Source organism: Schistocerca piceifrons, chromosome 5, assembly GCF_021461385.2.
Source record: "Schistocerca piceifrons isolate TAMUIC-IGC-003096 chromosome 5, iqSchPice1.1, whole genome shotgun sequence".
In the NCBI taxonomy this organism is placed as follows: Eukaryota; Metazoa; Arthropoda; class Insecta; order Orthoptera; family Acrididae; genus Schistocerca; species Schistocerca piceifrons.
In genome coordinates this window covers 578531190-578558476 of record NC_060142.1, presented here as the reverse complement: position 1 = coordinate 578558476, position 27287 = coordinate 578531190, and the positions used below count along the sequence as shown (strand labels likewise).

Below are 27287 nucleotides of genomic sequence, written 5' to 3'. Positions count from 1 at the left end.
GTTGCTGTTAACCTTAAGATATTACGCCAGAGGAACCTTTCAAATAGTAGTTGGTGATCTGTTTAAAGCAGACATAGCAACAACTTGCAGACCTGTCTGTAAGGTATCGGCCTTACGAGTGATGGTTCAAATGGCTCTGAGCACTATGGGACTCAACATCTGAGGTCATCAGTCACCTAGAACTTAGAACTAGTTAAACCTAACTAACCTAAGGACATCACACACATCCATGTCCGAGGCAGGATTCGAACCTGCGACCGTAGCAGCTGCATGGTTCCGGACTGAAGCGCCTAGAACCGCTCGTACACAACTGCCGACCTTACGAGAGAATTAAGGCCAACAGCAACTTCTCTCCATGACTTTACCTTGTTCCTTGTTGGCCACAGTGGCTTTATCTGCTCTTTTTTAGGAATGAAAGAGGAAACAGCCTGGTAGAATTTTGCACAGAGCATAACTTAATCATAGCTAAGACTTGGTTCAAGAATCATCAAAGAAGGTTGTATACACGGAAGAGGCCTGGAGATACTAGAAGGTATCAGAGTATATAATGGTAAGCCAGAGATTTAGGAACCACGTTTTAAATTGTAGGACATTTCCAGGGGCAGATGTGGACTCTGACCACAATCTATTGGTTATGAACTGTAGATTAAAACTGAAGAAATTGCAAAAAGGCTGGAATTTAAGGAGATGGGACCTGGATAAACTGACTAAACCAGATGTTGTACAGAGTTTGAGGGAGAGAATAAGGCAACAATTGACAGGAATTGGGGAAAGAAATACAGTAGAAGAAGAATGGGTAGCTTTGAGAGACGAAATAGTGAAGGTAGCAGAGGATCAAGTAGGAAAAAAGACAAGGGCTAATAGAAATCCTTGGGTAACAGAAGAGATATTGAATTTAATTGATGAAAAGAGAATATATAAAAATGTAGTAAATGGAGCAGGCAAAAAGGAACACAAACGTCTCAAAAATAAGACCGACAGGAAGTGCAAAATGGCTAAGCAGGGATGGCTAGAGGACAAACGTAAGGATGTAGAGGCTTATCTCACTAGGGGTCAAATAGATACTGCCTACAGAAAAATTAAAGAGACCTTTGGAGAAAAGAGAACCACTTGTATGAATATCAAGAGCAGTTGTAAGCAAAGAAGGGGAAGCAGGAAGATGGAAGGAGTATATAGAGGGTCTGTACAAGGGCGATATACTTGAGGGCAATATTATGGAAATGGAAGAGAATGTAGATGAAGATGAAATGGGAGATATGATACTACGTGAAGAGTTTGACAGAGCACTGAAAGACCTAAGTCGAAACAAGGCCAAGGGAGTAGACAACATTCCATTAGAACATTGCACAGCCTTGGGAGAGCCAGTGCTGACGAAACTTTACCATCTTGTGAGCAAAATGGATGAGACAGGCGAAATTCCCTCAGACTTCAAGAAGAATATAATAATTTCAATCCCAAAGAAAGCAGGTGTTGACGATGTGAAAATTACCGAAATAACAGTTTAATAAGCCACGGCTGCAAAATACTAACACGAATTCTTTACAGACGAATGGAAAAAGTGGTAGAAACCGACCTTGGAGAAGATCAGTTCGGATTCCGTAGAAATGTTGGAACACGTGAGGCAATACTGACCCTACGAAGCCGGCCGGAGTGGCCGAGCGGTTCTAGGCGCTACAGTCTGGAACCGCGCGACCGTACGGTCGCAGGTTCGAGTCCTGCCTCGGGCATGGATGTGTGTGATGTCCGTAGTTAGGTTTCAGTAGTTCTAAGTTATGGGGACTGATGACCTCAGAAGTTAAGTCCTGTAGTGCTCAGAGCCATTTGAACCATTTTTTTGACTCTACGACTTATCTTAGAAAATAGATTAAGGAAAGGCAAACCTACGTTTCTAACATTTGCAGATATGGAGATAGCTTTCGACAATGTTGACTGGAATACTCTCTTTCAAATTCTGAAAGTGGCAGGGGTAAAATACAGGGAGCGAATGGCTATTTACAATTTGTACAGAAACCAGATGGCAGTTATAAGAGTCGAGGGGCATGAAAGGGAAGCAGTGGTTGGGAAGGGAGTAAGACAGGGTTGTAGCCTCTCCCCGATGTTATTCAATCTGTATATTGAGCAAGCAGCAAAGGAAACAAAGGAAAAATTTGGAGTAGGAATTAAAATCCATGGAGAAGAAATAAAAACTTTGAGGTTCGCCGATGACATTGTAATTCTGTCAGAGACAGCAAAGGACGTGGAAGAGCAGTTGAACGGAATGGACAGTGTCTTGAAAGGAGGATATAAGGTGAACATCAACAAAAGCAAAACAAGGATAATGGAAGGTAGTCGAATTAAGTCGGGTGATGCTGAGGGAATTATATTAGGAAATGAGACACTTAAAGTAGTTCAGAGACTGGTTTGATGCAGCTCTCCATGCTACTCTATCCTGTGCAAGCTTCTTCATCTCCCAGTACCTACTGCAACCTACATCGTTCTGAATCTGCTTAGTGAATTCATCTCTTGGCGTCCCTCTACGAGTTTTACCCTCCACGCTGCCGTCCAATACTAAATTGGTGATCCCTTGATGCCTCAGAACATGTCGTACCAACCGATCCCTTCTTCTAGTCAAGTTGTGCCACAAACTCTTCTTCCCCCCAATCCTATTCAATACCACCTCGTTAGTTATGCGTTCCACCCATCTAATCCTCAGCATTCTTCTGTAGCACCACATTTCGAAGGCTTCTATTCTCTTCTTGTCCAAACTATTTATCGTCCATGTTTCACTTCCATACATGGGTACACCCCATACAAATACTTTCAGAAACGACTTCCTGACACTTAAATCAATACTGGATGTTAACAACTTTTTCTTCTTCAGAAACGCTTTCCTTGCCATTGCCAGTCTACATTTTATATCCTCTGTACTTCGACAAAACGAGGGTAATGGAATGTAGTCGAATTAAATCGGGTGAAGCTGGGGGAATTAGATTAGGAAATGAGACACTTAAAGTAGTAAAGGAGTTTCGCTATTTCGGGAGAACAATAACTGATGATGGTCTAAGTCCATTCCGTTCAACTGCTCTTCCAAGTCCTTTGCTGTCTCTGACGGAATTACAATGTCATCGGCGAACCTCAAAGTTTTTATTTCTTCTCCATGGATTTTAATACCTACTCCGAACTTTTCTTTTGTTTCCTTTACTGCTTGCCCAATATACAGATTGAATAACATCGGGGAGAGTCTACAACCCTGTATCACTCCCTTCCCAACCACTGCTTCCCTTTCACGTTCCTCGACTCTTATAACTGCAATCTGCTTTCTGTACAAATTGTGAATAGCCTTTCGCTCCCTGTATTTTATCCCCGCCACCTTCAGAACTTGAAAGAGAGTATTGCAGTCATATTTTCAAAAGCTTTCTCTAAGTCTACAAATGCTAGAAAAGTAGGTTTGCCTTTCCTTAATCTTTCTTGTAAGACAAGTCATAGGGTCAGTATTGCCTCATGTGTTCCAACATTTCTACGGAATCCAAACTGATCTTCCCTGATGTCGGCTCCTACCAGTTTTTCCATTCGTTTGTAAAGAATTCGCGTTAGTATTTTGGAGCTGTGACTTATGAAACTGATAGTTCGGTAATATTCTCACCTATCAACCCTTGCTTTCTTTGGGATTGGAATTATCATATTGTTCTTGAAGTCTGAGGATATTTCGCCTGTCTCATACATCTTGCTCACCAGATGGCAGAGTTTTGTCAGGACTGGCTCTCCCACCAGTAGTTCTAATGGAATGTTGTCTACTGCCATCGGCCATCGGCAAACCTCAAAGGAGCAGATGTATACATGAATACATTAGTCTCCCCACTGTTTCGAGTCTGGTGCTGCTTTTATATACCGTAGTACAACATTTTGCTTTTCCTTTCCGGATCCGTGCTCACTACACAGCCCGCTTTGACGCCGCGTCCGCTGCAGCACGGAACGTGCGTCACGTAGCCCCCCGCCCGCGCTCGTAGTGAGTGTAGGCGAGTGTCCCAGGCTCTGAGGCAGGCAGGCAGGCTCGCCCGGGGCCGCCGCGTATCGATCCGCGCCCCGCAGCGGCGGCCGCGGCCGCCCACTGACCTCGCAGCCGCGGGCGCACAGTGGCGGGGACGGCGCGGCGGGCCGCCTCGCTGGCTCGCTTCTGTCCTCTTCCCCTCCCCACCCACCAGTCGGTGATGCTTCGCCATTTCCGGTGAAAGCCAGCCAGACGGCGTCCACGTCCCAAACCCCTGCGCCCAGTGCGGCACCGCCCGTGTGTAACTGTTGCGAGCTGGCACACGGGATGCGTAGCGCCCCCACCCGACTTGCCTGTCTTGTTTTATGTAACGCCAGTATTATGGACCATCGTGTGAGGTTCCATATATCAGTCACGTTTTCGCTCTGGAGAACAAATTTCACATCGTTTATACGCTGAGGTGACAAAAGTCATAGGATAGCGATATGTACATGTAATGATGGCTGCAACATCGCACACACAAGGGTAGCATTCATCTCACGCCAGGTGAGGAGAACCCTACGTCATAATGACGTAACGCTACGTCATCGTGACGTAAATAACCTAAATCGACTAAATGAGTACGTATATCGATCTTTGCAGTTGTACCGATAACGTCAAGGCTACATGTAAATACATGTGTACATACGACGTGGCAGGTGTTATGTGATATGCTCATCCCAGCTGAATGAATTGTTAAATGTAATCGCAACAATTTGCGATGTTATTGTGTATTTCATGAACATAATAAATGTCTGAGCGAAGGAGCCATAACGAAATTAAAAAAAAAGCTTGTCATTCTTTTTAAACCCGATGAATCGTGCATAAATCGTGTGGACAGAAAAGTGAAGTAATTAATTATTAAGCCGCAATCCAAAGAATGTGGAATGTTATTGTGTGTTTCGTGAACGTAACCAATATCTGAATGAAGGAATCATAACCATAACGAAAGTTAAAAAAACTGTCTAATCATGTTTTCAATCCGATTAATATTGAATAAATCATGTGGATACTCACTGGTCATACCGGACTCGTGAGTCCATTACCACAGCAACGTATTTTCGCCATCTGTCCCTGTCTTGGGCTATTTCCTTCCATTCCCCTTCAATACTAGGCTCCTCAAATCAGCCTTCACATCGTCCTCCCATCTACGCCTCGGTCTCCCCACAGGACCTTTTCCCTCCAGGTGCCGTACCAGTACTCTGCGCGCTGCCCTGCCCTCATCCATTCGAGCTACGTGACCCGCCCATCGCAGCCTACGTGGTTTAATAATACTGATTATGTCAGGGGTTCAATAGAGTTCGTGAACCTCTTCGTTATGCAGTTTTCGCCACTCTCCGCTAATGTCATTCCTTTTTGCTCCGAAAATTTTCCTCAAAATTTTGTTTTCAAATACTCCAAAAGGCTTTTCATTTTGCACAGTGAGAGACCAAGTCTCACACCCATACAGCATAACTGGTAGAATAATAGTTTTGTATATTCTAATCTTTAAATTCCTAGAGAATATCCGTGATGAAAGTAATCTATTCAGTGGGAAGTAGCACGCATTTCCCGCCCGTAATCTTTTCTTCAGTTCGGATTCAATCTCATTTCTCGAAGTGATGTCCACGCCTAGATACTTAAATGTGCTCACTTTTTCAAACTGCATGTCTTCAACTCTTAAAATTTCCTGATCTACTGCTGTTGGCATTCTAGTAGTAACCAGGTATTTTTTTTGTCTTACCGTTAGACCTACATCTTCACTAGCCTTGACTAACGCATTCGCATTTGCTGTTACAGATTCTTTCCTATCGCTAATGATGTTTAGATCATCTGCATACCCTAATATCTTAATATTTCCATTTAACTCCACACCCTCTGAATTATTTTCTGCCATTCGTACAATATATTGTAGGACTAAATTAAAAAGTAGCGGAGACAGGACATCTCCCTGCTTAAGTCCGTTCTTTATTACAAATTCTTCTGACTCCAATTTCCCCAAGCCTACTCTACCTTTTGTGTTTTTGAAACTCGCTTCTAAAAGTCTAACACACTTCTTTGGTATTCGAAGTTCCAAAAAAATTCTGTACAATTTTGATTGCCAATACTGAATCATATGTTTTTGTATAATCTATGAAAAGTTTATGAACTGGTTTATTGTATTCCCATTTCTTTTCCAAAATTTGACGCAGGGCGAATATTTGGTCTATAGTTGATCTGTTCCTCCGAAAGCCAGCTTGGTAATCCCCCACAATTTCATCTGCATATGTTGCAAGCCTGGTTAGCAGAATATTCGAGAAAATTTTGGAACATACTGGTAATATCGATATGCCTCTATAATTACTACAATGCATTTTGTCACCTTTCTTAAAAATTGGGATCAGAATCGACTCCTGCCACTCTTCAGGTATCGTCTCTAAGTTCCATGTGGATAAAAAGGTGAAACAGGAAGAAATTAAAGTGTTTCGTATTTTTATAAAATCCAATGAATTGTACATAATTCATATGGGCAGAAACGTTAAACTGAGAAAATGAAGTGGTTCTGAAGATAATTCCAAATATTGCTAGAAACATTAAACCATTTAGTTCCATTTAATTTTGCCTTCGTGTTGTAAATCAACTAAGAAAGATAGTGAAATCTTTCAGACTATCTTCATGGATCTGCTCGAAAGTTCTCTCATCTCCGTTAGAGCCCATGTTCAGAACGACGTACACGCTAGCAACACCGGACAATAGGACAATGAAAGCACATAAACAAATAACGCCGGCCGGTGTGGCCGTGCGGTTCTAGGCGCGTCAGTCTGGAATCGCGTGACCGCTACGGTCGCAGGTTCGAATCCTGCCTCGGGCATGGATGTGCGTGATGTCCTTAGGTTAGTTAGGTTTGAGTAGTTCTCAGTTCTAGGGGATTGATAACCTCAAATGTTAAGTCCCATAGTGCTCAGAGCCATTTGAACCAAGACACGCACATCAAGAGAGTCTATATAAATCATCGCGCGCTGCACTGCACTGCTACACTGGAAACAGTTTCAGTCATAGTGCACGGCAAGTGAGCCGTTCCTCGAGAAAAAAAAACGCCAGCCACTTTCTCCACTACAAGTGCCGCCCGCTCTTCAGTTTACACACAAACTATATCAGGTCGTCTGGTACAGGTTCCAACGTCCCTCAATTCATATCGTAAGTCTGACTACCATCTCATTTTACAAAACGTGAGGTTTTCTTCCTTGCCTTGCCGAAACATGTTTCAGCATACAAATGTCATCATCAGTTGGTCCTTTCATTATTGCATGCCTTACTTAGCGTTTTGTTTGATTTTGCTGAACATTCATAGCCGCCTCTGCCTGTATTTTTAACGGGTAAATATTTGTCTGGGTTTCAAGCGTTGACGAAAAAGATCATTTGCGTATGTACGTTCTACTCGGTACAACCGCAACTCGATTGATATCTGGCACTGTTGGTTCAAATGGCTCTGAGCACTATGCGACTTAACTTCTAAGGTCATCAGTCGCCTAGAACTTAGAACTAATTAAACCTAACTAACCTAAGGACATCACACACATCCATGCCCGAGGCAGGATTCGAACCTGCGACCGTAGCGGTCGCGCGGTTCCAGACTGTAGCGCCTTTAACCGCTTGGCCACCACGGCCGGCTGGCACTGTTGTGTCACTCATTACCACGTATGAACAATATCGATTTCGAGCAAGCTGTCGGAATGCGGATGAACTGACTGAACACGGGTTCTTCACTAAAACGAAACTTTCATTTCTTCGAGCGAATCAAATTAATACTGCCACAAAACGCAGTTTGCAGTTCAATGTTCGATTTACAATAGGCCAATTCACGCGATAATTCCTTGGAGCGAAACAGGCCCAGTTACGCAGGTTGTTTTGCACGAGAGTGCGACAGCACGTTCCCCTAGGCATGTATTCACATCACACCGAAATATTTCACTTCCATTACATTACCTACTTTCTAAGAGTGTTGTGAAACGTCTTTTGTGGCGCGGTGTTATTCAGATGAACTCTGACCTGACAAACTGACATAAATTCAAACGGGAATGTACGTCCTATCCAAAAGTGAGTTGTTCCCATCTGCTGTCCGAAAACAGACCTAGTGCAGATGCCTGAATCGACCAGACGAAGCATTCTTGAGTAATAAAAACATAAAATATTTGTTGCTAGAGAGAGAGAGAGAGAGAGAGAGAGAGAGAAGGAGGGAGGGAGAGGGGATATATATCCTTTTGGTTTATGATGCCCTCGAAAGTAAACGTTTTGGAGGAAGGTTATAAGGCTGTTTTCTCTGTGATTTTTACAAACACGTGTATTAATCATAGTTTTGTTGGTTGAATGTGATTCAGCCCAGAAGTGCATACATTAGAAACCGTCGTTGTGTCTGAAGTCAGTGATAAACGAGCTTTGAGTGCCGGCATTAAATTCCCATGTGAAATCCTTTGATGGCTCTGTCTTCACGCGAGGAGTATAACAACATTGAAAGCATAAATACTGCACACTATTGGATCATTTAATGAATTAAGATTTTTGCATTATAATTGGAGACGAGGACATCGTTTCTGTATCATTAGTGGAACATTAAACTTTAGCTCAATGACATATAATTCATGATAACTGACATTTCAAACGACGCGCTTTGACAGGCATGTTCTCGTCCTCGGGGGAAAGTATATAAAGATCTTTACATGTTAAACGTTAACAAACGTTAGACACTGAAAGATGGGGATAAAACCTTGCTTCTCGAAACGCAGAGTTTGGCACTGATCCATCACTAATTATATAAGGCCGAGATAAAGTTTAATATTCCAGGCCTAGCGGTTCTAGGCGCGCAGTCCGGAACCGCGCGACTGCTACGGTCGCAGGTTCGAATCCTGCCTCGGGCATGGATGTGTGTGATGTCCTTAGGTTAGTTAGTTTTAAGTAGTTCTAAGTTCTAGGGGACTGATGACCACAGATGTTAAGTCCCATAGTGCTCAGAGCCATATTCCAGGCCACCCTAAATATCTCCAGAACGAGTCAGTATATCAAGTTTCGGTTTTCCCTAAGTTGCAGCGGGCAATGTAATGAATCTTCTGACGCACGCAACTATTTTTTTACATTTATGGCAATCGAATTATGACGCAGACATATAAAAATTTGGAACAGTAGACTCACATTTTTTCCTCTTGCATTAAGAAGAGCCGTTGAAGACGATTTTAGCGATATGGAGTGAATCAAGTAGTAACAAAATAACAACAACGGAAGCCAGTATCCCGTCGTCATGGCATCGTGTCCCACAAAAGGCGCCTATCTTTCCTTGTTCATAGGCCAAATGCGGACTTAAATAATCCTCATCTTTCCTAACAGTTCCAGAATGCACCACTTTCTGTCCATACAGTGTGTACGAGGAGGAAGCCTGACATTCCAATGCCTTAAATTGTTTCTTGTCATTTCTTTATCGACTAGACGTTGAACCCGAAACAGGTAAATAGCTATTTGTGTCCTATCTGCTCGTCAGCATTGTCGGTGTAACGGCAGCTGTGTTCGCTGTGTTTTCAACGGTACGCTGGTGAAACTGACAACAAACGAGCATATCCGGTACTCAACCGTAAACACTGTCGTATTTATAAGACGAGGTCGTCATCAACGGCATCACGGAAAGCTAGAGCCTGGTCGTGTTTGTTGACGTGCGGGGCTAGCCGAAGGAATGCGGCCGTTTCGTTTGTTTACCTGTGGCCTGGCCTCACACTTCGCGGCAGACTGTCTTGTGTTTCTCTCCTGCAGCTGGTCGGCGGACTAACTAAATCTTTTTCTGCACAGTGAAGCACACCGCTGGATTAGCATTTACTACCTGATGCGCAACTGTAGTGGCAAATTGCGTAAGCTCTTCCCAAGTGCACTTCGTGGTCTGTTGAAAGTTCGTACAGGGGTATAACAAGAAGTGGCAATGATGAAAGAAGTTTCTTCCCTCAGCCACGCGCTTCACTGTGGCCGTCAGAGTATGACTGTAGGTAAAGCAAAGTTCAGGCCGGAATAACGTTTATTTTTTCGCGCATGTAATTTAAAAGAATAAAGTTTGACACTTTGGTAGGCAGTCGTGAATGTTTGTGGATTAGTACTATGTCGGCTTACGTGATCATACAGTACTTTTTAGATATTCTTCTGTCACTAGGCCACCTAAAAATACCAAATTGCGAAAGTTGTTAACCAAAAGAAGTTTTATTGCAGTTTCTTGCGAACAGTTCTGGGCTCTTCAGTCCGGAACCGCGCTGCCGCTACGGTCGCAGGTTCGAATCCTGCCTCGGGCATAGATGTGTGTGATGTCCTTAGGTTAGTTAGGTTTAAGTAGTTCTAAGTCTAGGGGACTGATGACCTCAGAAGTTAAGTCCCATAGTGCTCAGAGCCATTTGAACCATTTTTGAGCAGTTTCATGTTGACGCAGTTTTCAGTTTAGGAACAAACCTTTACTGCCAGTATCCTATCAACAGACGATGTTATGCGTGGCATTTAAATTAGTGACATACATCGCCTTCGCTTCAATGACACCTTCAATGTCTGTTTCTGGTAATGGGTTTCAGAGCTACCAATAAATGATCTATTTCTGGAACGTAACCTTGTACGTACGAACACCGCAACTTCAAAGTGCATAGTGCCTTCAGTGTACGCGCAGCAGCGTGAGGGCGGAAGTCACAGAGTTCACGGATGCTTCCCAGCAGTAACAAAAACAAATCAGCATCTTCTGTATTTCATATTTCCGCGGAAAAAGTGATCACAACGCAAGTTGTTTACTTGCCTTCCAGTTTGTTCTCACTTTGACTTGCAGTATTTTTCATTTTTACTTCTGTAGTTGTCTCTTCACTTCCTGCCACAGTCTCCTCTCGCTGTAACCAAGACCTCAGGTAGACTGTGTTGCACTCCTAATGGCACACCACTACAGTCTCTTTCGAATCCAAGGAGTATAATCATATCCCCTTCAGACTCAGCAACGTAAAATTGTTACCGGCGGTGGTGCGCCTCCTTTAACAAAAATGGTTCAAATGGCTCTGAGAACTATGGGACTTAACATCTGTGGTCGTCAGTCCCCTAGAACTTAGAACTACTTAAACCTAACTAACCTAAGGATATCACAAACATCCATGCCCGAGGCAGGATTCGAACCTGCAGTCGCGCGGTTCCGGACTGAGCGCCTAGAACCGCTAGACCACCGCCGCCGGCCCTCCTTTAACATTTAGCTCTGTGGAACCATCTGCAGACAGACTGTTCTGGGACAGACGGACAGATCCTCACGCTGATTAAAGAACTTGTGCTGCTTTAATTCGTGCAGGTAGTGAAACTCCGTTAAAGCTCTGCCGACTGAGCTATCCAGGCACATACTCCGTTGTGTGCGAAGGGAACCGTTCAGGAGTTCACTTTCCGACAGGAATTTCATTTCTCGTCTGCTTGTCTACATAATATTTCCAGGATTCTTTATCAGTTAGTGGGACAATAGGAGCTTAAATAAAGAGATGAAAACGAAGGCTACCAGCGAGACAAAATTTTAACAAACGAGACTGATTAGGGGTAGGAAGCTACAGTGCTGTCTCATAGCTTTGCAGTGAAAGTGTAGTCAGAAAAAATTGAATCACATGAAAGACAGCTTCGTACAACATAAAATGGTGCATAAATGCAAAATTACATCGTTGGAGGGGGTTGGGTTGTTTAGGGAAGAGACCAAACAGCGAGGTCATCGGTCTCATTGGATTAGGGAAGGATGGGGAAGGAAGTCGGCCGTGCCCTTTCAAAGGTAGAATCCCGGCATTTGCCTGAAGCGATTTAGGGAAGTCACGGGAAATCTAAATGAGGATGGCCGGACGCGGGACTGAACCGTCGTCCTCCGCAGTGTGCTAACCACTGCGCCACCTCGCTCGGTCGTCGTTAGAAGACTTCTACGTAACCTCCTAACCGTTGGCCACTGACATGGCGAAAAGCTGTTTTCGACTGATTGTTTTCGTAGTAGAAATGTGGATAACTCTATGATAAAATGTCTGTGCGTTCGAAACGTATTGCACAGGGTAGCTAACTTCGTTGTCTCCTCCTTCGTTCTGCTGACATCCACGCAGAGTGTAGGATAAATTTCTACTGTACTTCAGTTTGTTATGAACAGTAGCATTGCTAACAGGATGACGCCGGCACTGTGGCCTAGTTTCCATCCTGTTTTAAATACGTGCGATGATACGAAGTTGGTTTTTATGTACTTTTTGACGATGCTATTGTGACTTCATAATATTAGGACACATGTTAAAACAGATATGCCTCGTTATACGCATCTCGTGGTCGTGCGGTAGCGTTCTCGCTTCCCACGCCCGGGTTCCCGGGTTCGATTCCCGGCGGGGTCAGGGATATTCTGTGCCTCGTGATGGCTGGGTGTTGTGTGATGTCCTTAGGTTAGTTAGGTTTAAGTAGTTCTAAGTTCTAGGGGACTAATGACCATAGATGTTAAGTCCCATAGTGCTCAGAGCCATTTGAACCTCGTCATATTTGAAGCACATGTTTTGCACATGTATGAAAGTAATTCATTTCATTATTGGCAAATTTTATTGTTTTAAGTTGTAGACTGTCCACTCCCATGTTTTAGTGGCTATGTGAAGATGGTGATCGCTGACCGAAATCGTTAGTCCAAAGAACAAGAAGTCTTGTGATCATAGACGGAAAGAAAAGAAATATATTCAACGCTTTCTGGATTGCTGTTTTATTCGCAACAGTGTCGCATCGTGTGCACCCAGAGTGTGTTTTACTCGTTAGAATATGCAGTGGTTCTTTGCCTTGAGCTGCTGTGATACATAACTTGAGCTCGTTAAAAGGTATTTCTGCGAGCTTTTGTTCCAGTGCTGTGTGTGTTCTCGCAATAACTGGTTCCCAGCCCACAGGGACCCATCAACGAATATTTCTGGCCGTTACTAACTCTGCAGTAGCCCGCCCGGTTGGCCGTGCGGTCAACGCACGGCTTTCCGGGCGGGAAGGAGCGCCTGGTCCCCGGCACGAATTCACGAGGCGGATTTGTGTCGAGGTCCGCTGAACCGGCCAGTCTGTGGGTGGTTTTTAGGCGGTTTTCCATCTGCCTCGGCGAATGCGGGCTGGTTCCCTTTATTCCGCTTCAGTTACACTATGTCGGCGATTGCTGCGCAAACAAGTTCTCCACGTACGCGTACACCACCATTACTCTACCACCCAAACATAGGGGTTACACTCGTCTGGTGTGAGACTGTTACCTGGGGGGTCCACCGGGGGCCGAACCGCACAATAACCTTGGGTTCGGTATGGGGCGGCGGAGGGGTGAAGTGGACTGCGGTAGTCGTCGTGGGGTTGTGGACCACTGCGGCTGCGGCGGGGACGGAGCCTCTCCGTCGTTTCTAGGTCCCCAGTTAACATACAGTAAAATACAATACAACTCTGCAGTAAAACAATATTTTACCACTTATGGTATCAGAATGCTGAGCGACTTCTTCAGTCATTAGTTTTACTGTTTATCCGTCGATGGTTTTGGACATTCGTTCGTGCAGCGTGACATGATATTGTTTTAGCATCGTGACGAAAAGCCTGCTTGTACTTTGGGGCTTTTTGACTGATCCCTCTGCCAATCGCTTCACGTTGGTTTGCAGAGTATAGATGTAGATAAAAAACAGTTGTATCGAGTAAATCTTACCAGTAACCAAACTGACCATTGTGAAAAGCAGTAAACATTTTGGTCGGGCTGTCTGATTAATCTGTTCTTGGGACTAGAGCTGGCGGTCTCTTATGCGAATTGTAATGCATTTGCATATGTATCTACTACAAGTATTTAGTTTTATATTTCCAAGAAAAATTACCTTTTTGTGCTCATTAAACTGTGATGCTGAGGACAGTGTAAGAGGAAATAATGACGTATTTACATGAGGGCCGTGTGAGCATTAGGCCTATATGCGTAAGAAAGATTGGTTGTTGCTTTGGATATAGTATCTTACTTCTTCATAATTCGCACACCCTAAAGAAAATTCGAACATTACATCGCATCACACACGGAGAAGAGATTGTTTTAACGCGTAGACTATGAAGATGATCATAAGCGCCCGAAGTAGTTTGTGCCTTGAATAAAGAAGAATATTTTCGGAATAGGTTCTGCTGCCATTTTAATTCAGTGTGTTATGTGATTAACACAGTCGGAGAGTTTGGCACAACCAATAAGATTTATGTCTTCTGCAAATGTATGGTTTCGTGGATTGCTTCTTACTACTCATCAAAGAGAACTTTAAGACGGCATAGTAGGCCTAATTTGACCGTTGAATTGATAACTTGAGTACAAAAAATTAAATGGTCCAAAAAGTATTGGTTGATAGTTTAGTGAAATTGAAACATGCAGTTTTTTGGCCTATTGCACTAAACGATATTTTTCGATTTTCAGATTGTGAAGGTGCTATCGAGCATGCAGCCTTCCGTGCTACTAACACTGGTAAGTACAGTAACTTTGCGTTTCTGAATAAGAAAATGTTCTAGACTAAGTTACACATTTGGAGATGGATCCAGCATTTAAGTAGTCAATCCATTTAGACAAACTGTTTGAAAGAGCTTCCGGGATGTGCGTTGATTAGATGGTTTTCTATAGAAAATATTTTGTGAGCATCGGATCACCAGCAACAAGAGAGCTGGAAGTGGCAGGGAACCTAGATTCTAATTCCACTGCAGCTATCCGTATTTAGGTGTGCTTCATTTTTCGTAAATCGATCCAAGACGTACTAGGGATGCTGGAATCGAGAAACCCGCAAGGCGACAACCCACTACTTGCATCGTCCTGGTTATATCAACGGACTCGCATTCGGGAGGACAGCAGTCCAGATGCCTTTCTGGATATCCACATTCATGTTTTACGTGGTTGGTCTAAATCGCTTAAGGCAAATGCCGACATGACTCGTCTGAAAAGGGCACGGCGGATTTCCTTTCGCATCCCTCCCCGAGCAGAGTTTTTGCTCCGTCGACGGCATGTTACACTCTGTCCCTTTTTTTCTATGAAAATGAATTGACAGTGGGCATGCCATGTAGCGAGGAGACTGGATGGTAGGTGGGTCAAAGAAGTTCTGTGTTGTATTCATGGAGCTAAGAAAGAGACAGGGGACCACGACCGTGGAAGGTGAGTGTTGGCAACACGGGTGCGTGTAACTCAAAGCTGCAAAGCGTGGAAAAGTCTCGAGGAAATTTTTATCGAGCCCGTGGATGTGGAATGATGTTGTTAATGAGTCAACTACTCATTACTTTCCGATGGACTGCAGTATTATCTCTACAGATGCAGATGACTAGAAGTCATAAAATAATTTACTGTGTAGTGCAACAAGCCCAGTATTTTTAAAGCAGCTTTTCGAAATGTCGACGACAGTTACGAAGAAGGACGGTACAGCGACCCTTCAGGAATTGTGGGCGATAGGCGTATGTCAGCAGCTGCAACAGTCGTAGCAATCGAGTTCGGGTTGACAACAGACTTTTAAACTGGCGTTTAACCGGGCTTCCGCGACAATTCCAGGGTTGCCTAATCTGTACATCGGTGTCCTCTATGCCGCGTGCACCGTTTGCCAGCTCCCCGTCGTGTTGATAGCACGCAGGACTAGAATGTAGGCCCCCACACACTGTCTTCTGAGGGTCTGCCAGGAGGGGCAAGCGACCTCCAAATTAACATCTCCGCCGGCCGCTGTGGCCGAGCGGTTCTGGGCGATTCAGTCCGGAATCGCGCGACTGCTACGGTCGCTGATTCGAATCCTGCCTCGGGCATCGATGTGTGTGATGTTCTTAGGTTAGGTAGGTTTAAGTAATTCTAAGTTCTAGGGGGCTGATGACCTCAGATGAGTCCCATAGTGCTCAGAGCCGTTTGAACCATTAACATTCGACCCACCGAGAAATGCGATTGTTTGATAACGAACCATTCGGGTCTATGATTTCGGGGACTGTCGGTGAAACATTTCAAACTTTGTCAGTAAAATCCCTGTGTCTGACAGCTACCACTGTGTACTGATTACTGATGGCGGCATAGAAGGCAGATGATATCTTGCACTCCAAGCAATTTCAGAAAAATAAACTAAGTAAAGACGATGTTACAATGATCCTAACATTATAATCCTATTGCCGGCCGGTGTGGCAGAGGGGTTGTAGGCGCTTCAGTCTGGAACCGCGCTACCGCTACGGTCGTAGGTTCGAATCCTGCCTCGGGCATGGATGTGTGTTATGTCCTTAGGTTAGTTAGGTTTAAGTAGTTCTAAGTTCTAGGGGACTCATGACCTCAGATGTTAAGTCCCATAGTGCTCACAGCCATTTGAACCATTTAAAAGCATATTAATTACCACAGCTTTGACAACTAACCAAACTGCCAACACCTTACACGATACCTTGCTTGTTGGAAAAACAAAAAATTATAATCGTCACGGATCCCAAGAACACCACTTCGATGTGATTTTAGTTCCAATTTATAATATCGGGGAAGGATTTCGTGTGTGTGCTGCTATAATCTGTGTTTTTTTACGCATGACAATTTAGAATTCATTAGCAGTTGCCGATTAAGAGCTACCGTAACTTTACACTCACATTTAAAGCCAGGAATTATTTCTTGTTTCAAGCAAAAAAAAATTGTTCAGAAAATCTGAATGTAAAATTTTATTTTTCGCTAGGTGACGGTCTCGCCATGCCACTCTGACGTAGGAGAAGTCTATAGAGCTTTCTAGTGTACAAGTTTCTAGCCTGGAATCTATTTTGTTGTTCTGAATCAAACGTCGGATAAAATAATCTTATGAAAACTATAAAATCATAAAATATAATCAATGTATCGAAAGCAGTAGCAAAATAAGGACTTGCATACAGATTTATCTTCATTATTAGGTTAAAAGAACCAGTTAACAGTGGAGAGAAACGAGTCACAAAAGTCATATCGAGTGGTGTAGTAATATCAGTTGTGTCTCAAATTAAATTTTTTGAGCATCCTACGCATGTCACGTAACTTTTGTCAGTATTCATATTTTATTTCGTTGACCAGCCTTCTCATTTGTTGACATTTGTATGCTTCTTGCATCATAAATACCAATAACGTAAGTTTAAAAGTATTGTGTGAAAGACGCGCTGGTACAACAAAAAACACAGCTAAGCTGCATTTACAGGAGTATCAGGCGGTGCCACGTTACAAGTAGGGTGGGAGTGGAGGATTCGCCGGTACGTGTCAGTGAGCACCACGTCTGTTTGCGTTGCGAGGATGTTCTGTAGCAGCAGCGGGCGATGCGGGGGCGCGCCACGTGACGAGAGCCCGCCCCTTCCAGCATGGCGGCCGCGGGCATACACACGCCGATCCCGGCGCACACCTGCCTCTCCCTCTGCCTGCCGGCTCCAGCTTTTTCTTCTTTTCGTCAGGGTGTGCCGCCAGCCATCCCGCTGGGAACGCAGCCGGAACTGCGACTGAGTGAGGCGCCGGGTGGCTGCGCTACCTATCAAACGTTTCCTGGGACACTCAAAGTTTTGATTACCACCTCGGGGGAGGGGGGGGGGGGGAATCTAGCTGTGACGATCAGACTAGGTGACCGGCTCTGTCCTTCTCTACATATTCACCCTTCAAAGCAACATATTTTTCCCTTCGATAAATGACACCCTTGCTCGTAGAAGACTGTGCTCTGGCTGTGTAGGAAACGATACAGCTAGAAAATCACCACGTGGTCATTCTGTAAATGCCTCGCTCGGAATGGTTTCTTCATTGAGGAAAGAGGAACCTTGTGTGATTGTGTCCTGTACATTCTGAGCTGAGACACTGTATGTGGGAGGGAAAAAAAAAAGTTTCACAGCTTCCCGCGACACTTCATCTTTACAGTGGTGTCACCGCCAGACACCACACTTGCTAGGTGGTAGCCTTTAAATCGGCCGCGGTCCGTTAGTATACGTCGGACCCGCGTGTCGCCACTATCAGTGATTGCAGACCGAGCGCCGCCACACGACAGGTCTAGTCAAGAGAGACTCCCTAGCACTCGCCCCAGTTGTACAGCCGACTTTGCTAGCGATGGCTCACTGTCTACGTACGCTCTCATTTGCAGAGACGACAGTTTAGCATAGCCTTCAGCTACGTCATTTGCTACGACCTAGCAAGGCGCCATATTCAGTTACTATAAATACTATCTTCAAGAATGTATTCTGAACAGATAATATTGTGAATCATGCACTGCCAAGAGCGACGTTCATCATTAATAGAATAAAGTTAAGTATCAAAGTAATTACGTCCGCTTTCTGAATTCTCATTCCTTGTCATGTTCCAGACCTCACACGCCAGCCTGCATGAGCTAAAACGCGTGCATTTCGGCTCCATTCGTAACACGATGTTGGCTCTTCTGCTAACACAAAATTTACTCCCTAGAGTGGTTTGCCAAAAAAATACGCAGCACCGCCACTTTCTCGGCAGTGGGGACTCCACACATTTCCACCGTTTGCTTTGTTCTTTTGTCTCGCGGTCATTGTGAGGCAGTGGTGACGAGGCTGGATTGATATAACAGCTGCATCACTTCCACTGCTGCCTCGAATCGGTGGGCGTCTTTGATGGCGTCTTTGATGGCTGTCAGAAGTCGCGTAACCCAGCGGGGAGCGACCTTTGTCACGTCCAAAATGTCGTGCAAGGCGTTGAAAACTGATCTGTCACAGATTTTTCACTCTTCCGCCGTCGCCTCGATTGTGATTCGCCCGTTTCCGAGCACCATGACCTCGCACTTCCCTAGCGATCCCCAGTTCTTCTGACAGAGATGCTCTGCACTTGGTTCTCGTCATTCATGCTTGTTTGAGTCTGCGCCACCTGATCACTGTGTCGTCGTATGGTGGTGCACTGTTGCAGTACACTTCCCTCCCTCTTGGCACGCGCTGTTGCAGCATGGTCCCCCTTCAGATGCGAAAGGCGAATAGTCGCACGATACTCCACTTTAACAGTGAGCTCCTCCATTCTGTTTTGGCTCCTATAGACGGCACTGTGGCGCGAAGAGTTCGATGCGTAGGAGGGCTGCAGACATGTACAGGCAAACAAACAAAAAACGTACTGCGTAACTTTATTTCTCGAGGTGGTAATTAAAACTTTACCACTACTCACTATGAATGAGCAACAGCTATTCGTGTATCACATTATCGACGTATCTTCGAGGTGATATCGACATCGAGCATCGATATGAACATTATAGGTGCATCGATATATTGATATTAATATTAGATATCGAAAACAATATTTTTATTGTCTGTCTTTTCTTGATTCGTAGGCGCTAATGTACCCGTGGTCTAGGGGTAGCGTCTTTGATTCATAATCAAAACGTCTTCGGTCCCGGGTTCGATTCCCGCCACTGTCTAAATTTTGATAAATAATCAGCATTGGCGGCCCAAGACTTCCGGCATAAGAAGTCAGCCTCATTCTGCCAACGGCCTTGTCAAAGAGGGCGGAGGAGCGGATAGAAGTTCAGGGCACTCTCTTGTCCTAGGGGTGGGAAATTGCCCCTGAAGGCGGAAGAATCAGCAGTGATCAACGACATGAGGATGGAGAAGGCAATGGAAACCACTGCATTAAAGACACGTAACGTGTATCCACAGGACATGTGGCCTGTAATTGAAGAAGTGTAATGATGATCTCTCCATTGGCAAAAGATTTTGGAATAGTCCCCCATTCGGATCTCCGAGAGGGGACTGCCAAGGGGGAGGTTACCATGAGAAAAAGATTGAATAATCAACGAAAGGATAACGTTCTACGAGTCGGGGCGTGGAATGTCAGAAGCTTGAACGTGGTAGGGAAACTAGAAAATCTGAAAAGGGAAATGCAAAGGCTCAACTAGATATAGTAGGGGTCAGTGAAGTGAAGTGGAAGGAAGACAAGGATTTCTGGTCAGATGAGTATCGGGTAATATCAACAGCAGCAGAAAATGGTATAACAGGTGTAGGATTCGTTATGAATAGGAAGGTAGGGCAGAGGGTGTGTTACTGTGAACAGTTCAGTGACCGGGTTGTTCTAATCAGAATCGACAGCAGACCAACACCGACAACGATAGTTCAGGTATACATGCCGACGTCGCAAGCTGAAGAGGAACAGATAGAGAAAGTGTATGAGGATATTGAAAGGGTAATGCAGTATGTAAAGGGGGACGAAAATCTAATAGTCATGGGCGACTGGAATGCAGTTGTAGGGGAAGGAGTAGAAGAAAAGGTTACAGGAGAATATGGGCTTGGGACAAGAAATGAAAGAGGAGAAAGACTAATTGAGTTCTGTAACAAGTTTCAGCTAGTAATAGCGAATACCCTGTTCAAGAATCACAAGAGGAGGAGGTATGCTTGGAAAAGGCCGGGAGATATGGGAAGATTTCAATTAGATTACATCATGGTCAGACAGAGATTCGGAAATCAGATACTGGATTGTAAGGCGTACCCAGGAGCAGATATAGACTCAGATCACAATATAGTAGTGATGAAGAGTAGGCTGAAGTTCAAGACATTAGTCAGGAAGAATCAATACGCAAAGAAGTGGGATACGGAAGTACTAAGGAATGACGAGATACGTTTGAAGTTCTCTAACGCTATAGATACAGCAATAAGGAATAGCGCAGTAGGCAGTACAGTTGAAGAGGGATGGACATCTCTAGAAAGGGCCATCACAGAAGTTGGGAAGGAAAACATAGGTACAAAGAAGGTAGCTGCGAAGAAACCATGGGTAACAGAAGAAATACTTCAGTTGATTGATGAAAGGAGGAAGTACACACATGTTCCGGGAAAATCAGGAATACAGAAATACAAGTCGCTGAGGAATGAAATAAATAGGAAGTGCAGGGAAGCTAAGACGAAATGGCTGCAGGAAAAATGTGCAGACATCGAAAAAGATGTGATAGTGGGAAGGACAGACGCAGCATACAGGAAAGTCAAAACAGTCTTTGGTGACATTAAGAGCAACGGTGGTAACATTAAGGGTGCAACGGGAATTCCACTGTTAAACGCAGAGGAGAGAGCAGATAGGTGAAAAGAATACATTGAAAGCCTCCATGAGGGTGAAGATTTGTCTGATGTGATAGAAGAAGAAACAGAAGTCGATTTAGAAGAGATAGGGGATCCAGTATTAGAATCGGAATTTAAAAGAGCTTTGGAGGACTTACGGTCAAATAATGCAAAAGGGATAGATAACATTCCATCAGAATTTCTAAAATCATTGGGGGAAGTGGCAACAAAACGACTATTCACGTTGGTGTGTAGAGTATATGAGTCTGGCGATATACCATCTGACTTTCGGAAAAGCATCATCCACACAATTCCGAAGACGGCAAGAGCTGACAAGTGCGAGAATTATCGCACAATCAGCTTAACAGCTCATGCATCGAAGCTGCTTACAAGAATAATATACAGAAGAATGAAAAAGAAAATTGAGAATGCGCTAGGTGACGATCAGTTTGGCTTTAGGAAAAGTAATGGGACGAGAGAGGCAATTCTGACGTTACGGCTAATAATGGAAGCACGGCTAAAGAAAAATCAAGACACTTTCATAGGATTTGTCGACCTGGAAAAAGCGTTCGACAATATAAAATGGTGCAAGCTGTTAGAGATTCTGAAAAAAAATTAGGGGTAAGCTATAGGGAGAGACGGGTCATATACAATATGTACAACAACCAAGAGGGAATAATAAGAGTGGACGATCAAGAACGAAGTGCTCTTATTAAGAAGGGTGTAAGACAAGGCTGTAGCCTTTCGCCCCTACTCTTCAACCTGTACATCGAGGAAGCAATGATGGAAATAAAAGAAAGGTTCAGGAGTGGAATTAAAATACATGGTGAAAGAATATCAATGATACGATTCGCTGATGACATTGCTATCCTGAGCGAAAGTGAAGAAGAAGTGAATGATCTGCTAAACGGAATGAACAGAGTAATGAGTACACAGTATGGTTTGAGAGTAAATCGGAGAAAGACGAAGGTAATGAGAAGTAGTAGAAATGAGAACAGCGAGAAACTTATCATCAGGATTGATGGTCACGAAGTCAATGATGTTAAGGAATACTGCCACCTAGGCAGTAAGATAACCAATGACGGACGGAGCAAGGAGGACATCCAAAGCAGACTCGCTATGGCAAAAAAGGCATTTCTGGCCAAGAGAAATCTAATAATATCAAGTACCGGACTTAATTTGAGGAAGAAACTTCTGAGGATGTACGTCTGGAGTACAGCATTGTATGGTAGTGAAACATGGACTGTGGGAAAACCGGAACAGAAGAGAATCGAAGCATTTGAGATGTGGTGCTATAGACGAATGTTGAAAATTAGGTGGACTGATAAGGTAAGGAATGAGGAGGTTCTACGCAGAATCGGAGAGGAAAGGAATATGTGGAAAACACTGATAAGGAGAAGGGACAGGATGATAGGACATCTGCTAAGACATGAGGAAATGACTTCCATGGTACTAGAGGGAGCTGTAGAGGGCAAAAACTGTAGAGGAAGACAGAGATTGGAATACGTCAAGCAAATAATTGAGGACGTAGGTTGCAAGTGCTATTCTGAGATGAAGAGGTTAGCACAGGAAAGAAATTCGTGGCGGGCCGCATCAAACCAGTCAATAGACTGATGACAAAAAAAGGTTCTCATCAGCAGATATCGTACCCACCCCAACTACTACCAATCGCCGGCCGGTATGGCCGAGCGGTTCTAGGCGCTTCAGTCTGCGACCGCGCAACCCCTACGGTCGCAGGTTCGGATCCTGCCTCGGGCGTGGATGTGTGTGGTGTCCTTAGGTTAGTTAGGTTTAAGTAGTTCTAAGTTCTAGGGGACTGATGACCTCAGATGTTAAGTCCCATAGTGCTCAGAGCCATTTGAACTACCAATGTTTGCAGTTTGACAGTGAATGCCGAACATTGGGTTTAATTTAATTTGGTATTCAGTACTACAAATGAGGACCAGATTTGAACATAAATGTATCTACACTGCCTATTCATAAAAGCGCGTTACTTTCGTGTGTCAGTTCTACCATTGAAAATAATAGGTACAAGGTGCATTTGGTGACAGCACTCAATGAGAATGGCGGAAATCATTACGCCCTGCTCGCAACTATGAAGCAGAATGTGAGCTTCTTTTACCCCCTGGTTGCCTGGAACAATAAAAGACAGACGCACTCTAAAAGTATCGAGCATTCAGCACGAAAATCACCAATTACTGTCCTGGTAATGGAAAATAGACTCTGTTGTCTGAAATGTTTGGTCGTCATTTCACAACTGTTTTGTCAAAAATTGCTCATAAATACTTAATATGCCAAGCCTCTTCTGTTCCGTCCGAAAGAGTGGTATCCTTGGTAAACATGCCAGATAACATAACCAGACTGTCAAGGGAATGTATTAAACCAAGAGTTGTGTTAATGTTTATCGGTGATAATTATTGGTTTCATTAATTAGCGTTTTGTAAGTAAGTGATTTTATAGTACATTGTGAGTCATTTATTGGTTAATGTGGGATATAATGACGTATTTGTCAATTTTTAAACGTTTGTCAATCAGTTCTGTGACTTCGATAATTTTTTTTAATTCCTTTATATAAAGAAAATATCGACCGATGTAACAAAGTACCAACATCTTTATCTCAGTAGTATTGATGTCTTCTATAAATATCGACACAATATATATCGATATCTTTAAAAGTTTGCCCATCCCTACTACTGACCGTAAAACAGATGGAACCGTAGTGTACTGCTACAGTATCACTACTGTGCGTATTTCTCCCTTCTACATGTCGCGTGCACTAGGAGACTCGTGTCCGTGGAGTGGATGTGCTTGGTGCACGGCTGGCTGCGCGTGCAGCACTGCCAGAGGACCTGGCGCTCTAGCCGCTGTGTCCTGCACGATTTTCCTGTGTAGCTTACAGTTGTGCACAATTTATCGCTGATAGCCGATCAACGAAGACCAAGAAAGGTCGAATAGGAGAAAAATTGGTGTAGTCGCAAATTTTTGTACGTTGGTAGGAGTTTAGGAGGGAGTGCCATGAGCGACATACTAAATATCCTGACCGATGTGCTGTGAGCTTGGTGGAGTGGGTGGGGTGGGGTGGGGTTGGAGGTTACTTTTGTATGTTTTTCTTGAATAACTCGAAAACTGCGGCTTCCAGCGAAAATGTTTCGCAGAACAAAATTAAACTACGTGAAATTTACTACAAAAAAGGTCCTGTTCATTTTTTCTCTAGGGCTAATAGTTTACACGTTCCAGAGGATGAAAAAACTGTAGATCGTAAAAAGCAGTTGTAATGGTATGGAATTAATGTCTGTTGTCCAATGAAATGGATGGGACAGGGTGAATAGCGGGGGATGTAGGGGGGGGGGGGGAGAGAGAAGACTGGTTAGGGAAGGCAGGTCGCCGAATTGCGCTGATCTACTTCGCTCCTCGAGTGGTCTACAGACTGAAGATCGAGCAGACGATTCCCCACTATGTCTGTTCCACTACCTCATTCAACTACAGGCTGTTCCTTTCCGCAGCTCGCCTAAGAAATCGTTGGCGATACACTGCTCGCACATGTCCAAGGCAGGTTGTCTTTCCAACGCGTGCTTTATCAGTGCGTGGTATACAGAGATGAGCTACTGATGCCGTCACAGGAAACACATATGGATAGTTTGTGCGAAAATCTCTGCACACTGTCCAACAGTGCTAGAGCAGAAATTGATTCTTAGTCGGTGTGTACGACAGTTGATGCGATCTTCCGGAAATGCTCCTTGCGTTTCAGTTTACACACAGACTATACCTCCCCATCGTTTCCTATCCAGTTCTCTTACGTGAGTAAACAAAATAAACTCACGTGCTCGTGTTTATGTAGTGGAGTCACTTTCAGTTTATTAAGTGAATACTTATCTGCAGTTGTTAAGTAAGCATTTACGTAAAATATTAACACTTGACTGAGAAATGTTTCGTTTGTAAACAGTTAACATAAGTATGCTGTCAGTAACCTATGTAGAGTTGATGGGAAAGGCTTTGATTGGTAAATGTGCCAGCTTGCTCCTGTCTATCGTTAGCAGCGTACTGTAAAGCCACATAACCCTGTTGTAGCCACTTGGTGGTGCATTACTGAATGACGAGAAACTTCCTGCACTTCTGTCACCGTTAATCGTGTTGCTGCCTGACAGTATCAGCGTGTTTCATTCAGGAATTTCTGGCACTTGTAGAGCGGGCTGCGCTGGGTGGCGCCACCTACCCATATCTGCTGCATATTTTGCAAGGTGGGTGTGAATATGTGTGACAGAATGAGACTAATCATGTTCACGTCTAGAATAGTAATCTGCTATCTGCTGTAATGCATTGCTTGACACCTAGGCGATCTACTTCCGTTCCAGAGGGAGCCAGTTTAAGCCTCTGGACCTCTTCAGATGTTGGTAGAGCTGAGACTCTGGTGATGCATTTAATACATCTCATGCTGTGAAAAGTATTCCAGCCACTGTTAGCAGACACAATTAAATCTACGTTATCGAATACATGTTGACACCGTGTTACACCTGGGACAGGCTCTGCAGTATGTTAGACAGTTGACGGCACCAGCTGTGGAGCTTTTTTGCATAATAGATATCTTAACAGTCGCAAAAAAGTTCTCCCTTAATAATCTGAAAATAGCTCCACTATACAGGGTGTTTCAGAAGTGGTGATCAATATAGGGATATAACAGGAATGATCATTTGAAACAAAAAAGTCAAGTAAACATGGGGTCTAAAACGTATACCTTATGATCTATGAGCAATTCTTGATCTTGGATACTGTGAAACAAATCTCTTCTACTGCGAGCTCTTTGCTTTCCTTATTTCGGGAAGTGGTAGTATAGACCAAAACAAGAAAAAAATGTCCCGTAAACATGTGCTCGAAAATGCATACCTTAAAAGTTATGAGCACTTGTTCATTAGGAGAGTCATGTTTCAAAATAGCGAATATGAACAAATGCTCATAGCTCTTAAGTTATGCTTCTTAGGAGACATGTTTACTGCACTTTTTCTTCTTGTTTTAGTCCATACTACCACTTCCCGAAATAAGGAAAGCAAAGAGCTTGCAGTAGAAGAGATTTGTTTCACAGTATCCAAGATCAAGAATTGCTCATAGCACTTAAGGTATGCGTTTTAGACCACATGTTTACTTGACTTTTTCGTTTCGAATGATTATTGCTGTCATATCCTTGAATATTGGCAATCGTTTCTGTAACACCCTGTATAAAAACGAGCTCAATGAACTTATTTGGTCTACATACATGAGAGAACTGGATTTGCATTTTTGGAGCGCAACCTACGACCAGCTTAGAGTCAGAAGTGATGACACTTTCTGCAGGACCTGACCATCATTTTGCAGGACAGTACTCAAGCACGTACAGTGCAAGCTGTTAAAATGGTTCAAATGGCTCTGAGCACTATGGGACTCAACTTCTGAGGTCATTAGTCCCCTAGAACTTAGAACTAGTTAAACCTAGCTAACCTAAGGACATCACACAGATCCATGCCCGAGGCAGGATTCGAACCTGCGACCGTAGCGGTCTCGCGGTTCCAGACTGCAGCGCCTAGAACCGCATGGCCACTTCGGCCGGCGCAAGCTGTTACTGAATTTGTTTGACTGATGGGGCTGCTAAGTGCTATACCACCTACTGCACTCCCCTGACTTAAACCCTCGTGAGTTCAACTCGATTTCTAAACTGAAGGAAACACTTCACGGCATTCGCTTCAGAACTGCTACAAACTCGTAGAGCAAAAGACCGCACCGCTCGGACTGTCAACACAACTGACACTGCTAAGAGTATCCTACGACTTCCTCATCGCTGGCAGCGGGTTTTACACAATGTTGGTGATACCTTGAAGGTCAGTAAAACTTTGAAACACGTATCTATTTTGTACGAGCTCTAAATAAATAATTGCCACTATTAAAGTTTCAACCCCCGTAACTCATATCTGCATCCCATGCAGTGTTAACATACTTTGTGGAATATAAGCACCCTCCGGGCATGTGTGCGTACTATGCCACCAGCAATACGTAAGGCGAGCTGCGGAAAGGTCGGTATAACTTTATGAAACACTTGTGACGTAGTGGGGTTGGGAGACTGGAGCACCGCCTGCTCAGACTTCAGTCCGCGACAGACAGGAGGGAAGTGCGCGACCACAATCCGGCCATCTGCCTTTCCTCACGCCTCAACACCCAACACCCCCACCCCTGCCCATGAATCCTTCATACCCCCAGGACACAATTTACTCATAAATACGGTTCTATTGCACTTAGGTGTGGTACAAACATTTAATATTGTTCCTGGCCACTTCATTTAACGATAAACATCGATTTTATGCCATTAAAAATTTGT

General features: G+C 44.0%; 1 protein-coding gene across 1 annotated transcript in view; it reads left to right on the top strand.

Moving 5' to 3' along the window:
- The window catches only part of LOC124797938 (xaa-Pro dipeptidase), a 916331-nt gene that overhangs the window by 726751 nt on the left and 162293 nt on the right, over window positions 1-27287 (top strand). Inside the window, exon 4 of the mRNA XM_047261075.1 lies at window positions 14394-14441. Coding sequence (XP_047117031.1) covers window positions 14394-14441 — 48 coding nt within the window. The remainder of the gene's footprint in view (window positions 1-14393; window positions 14442-27287) is intronic.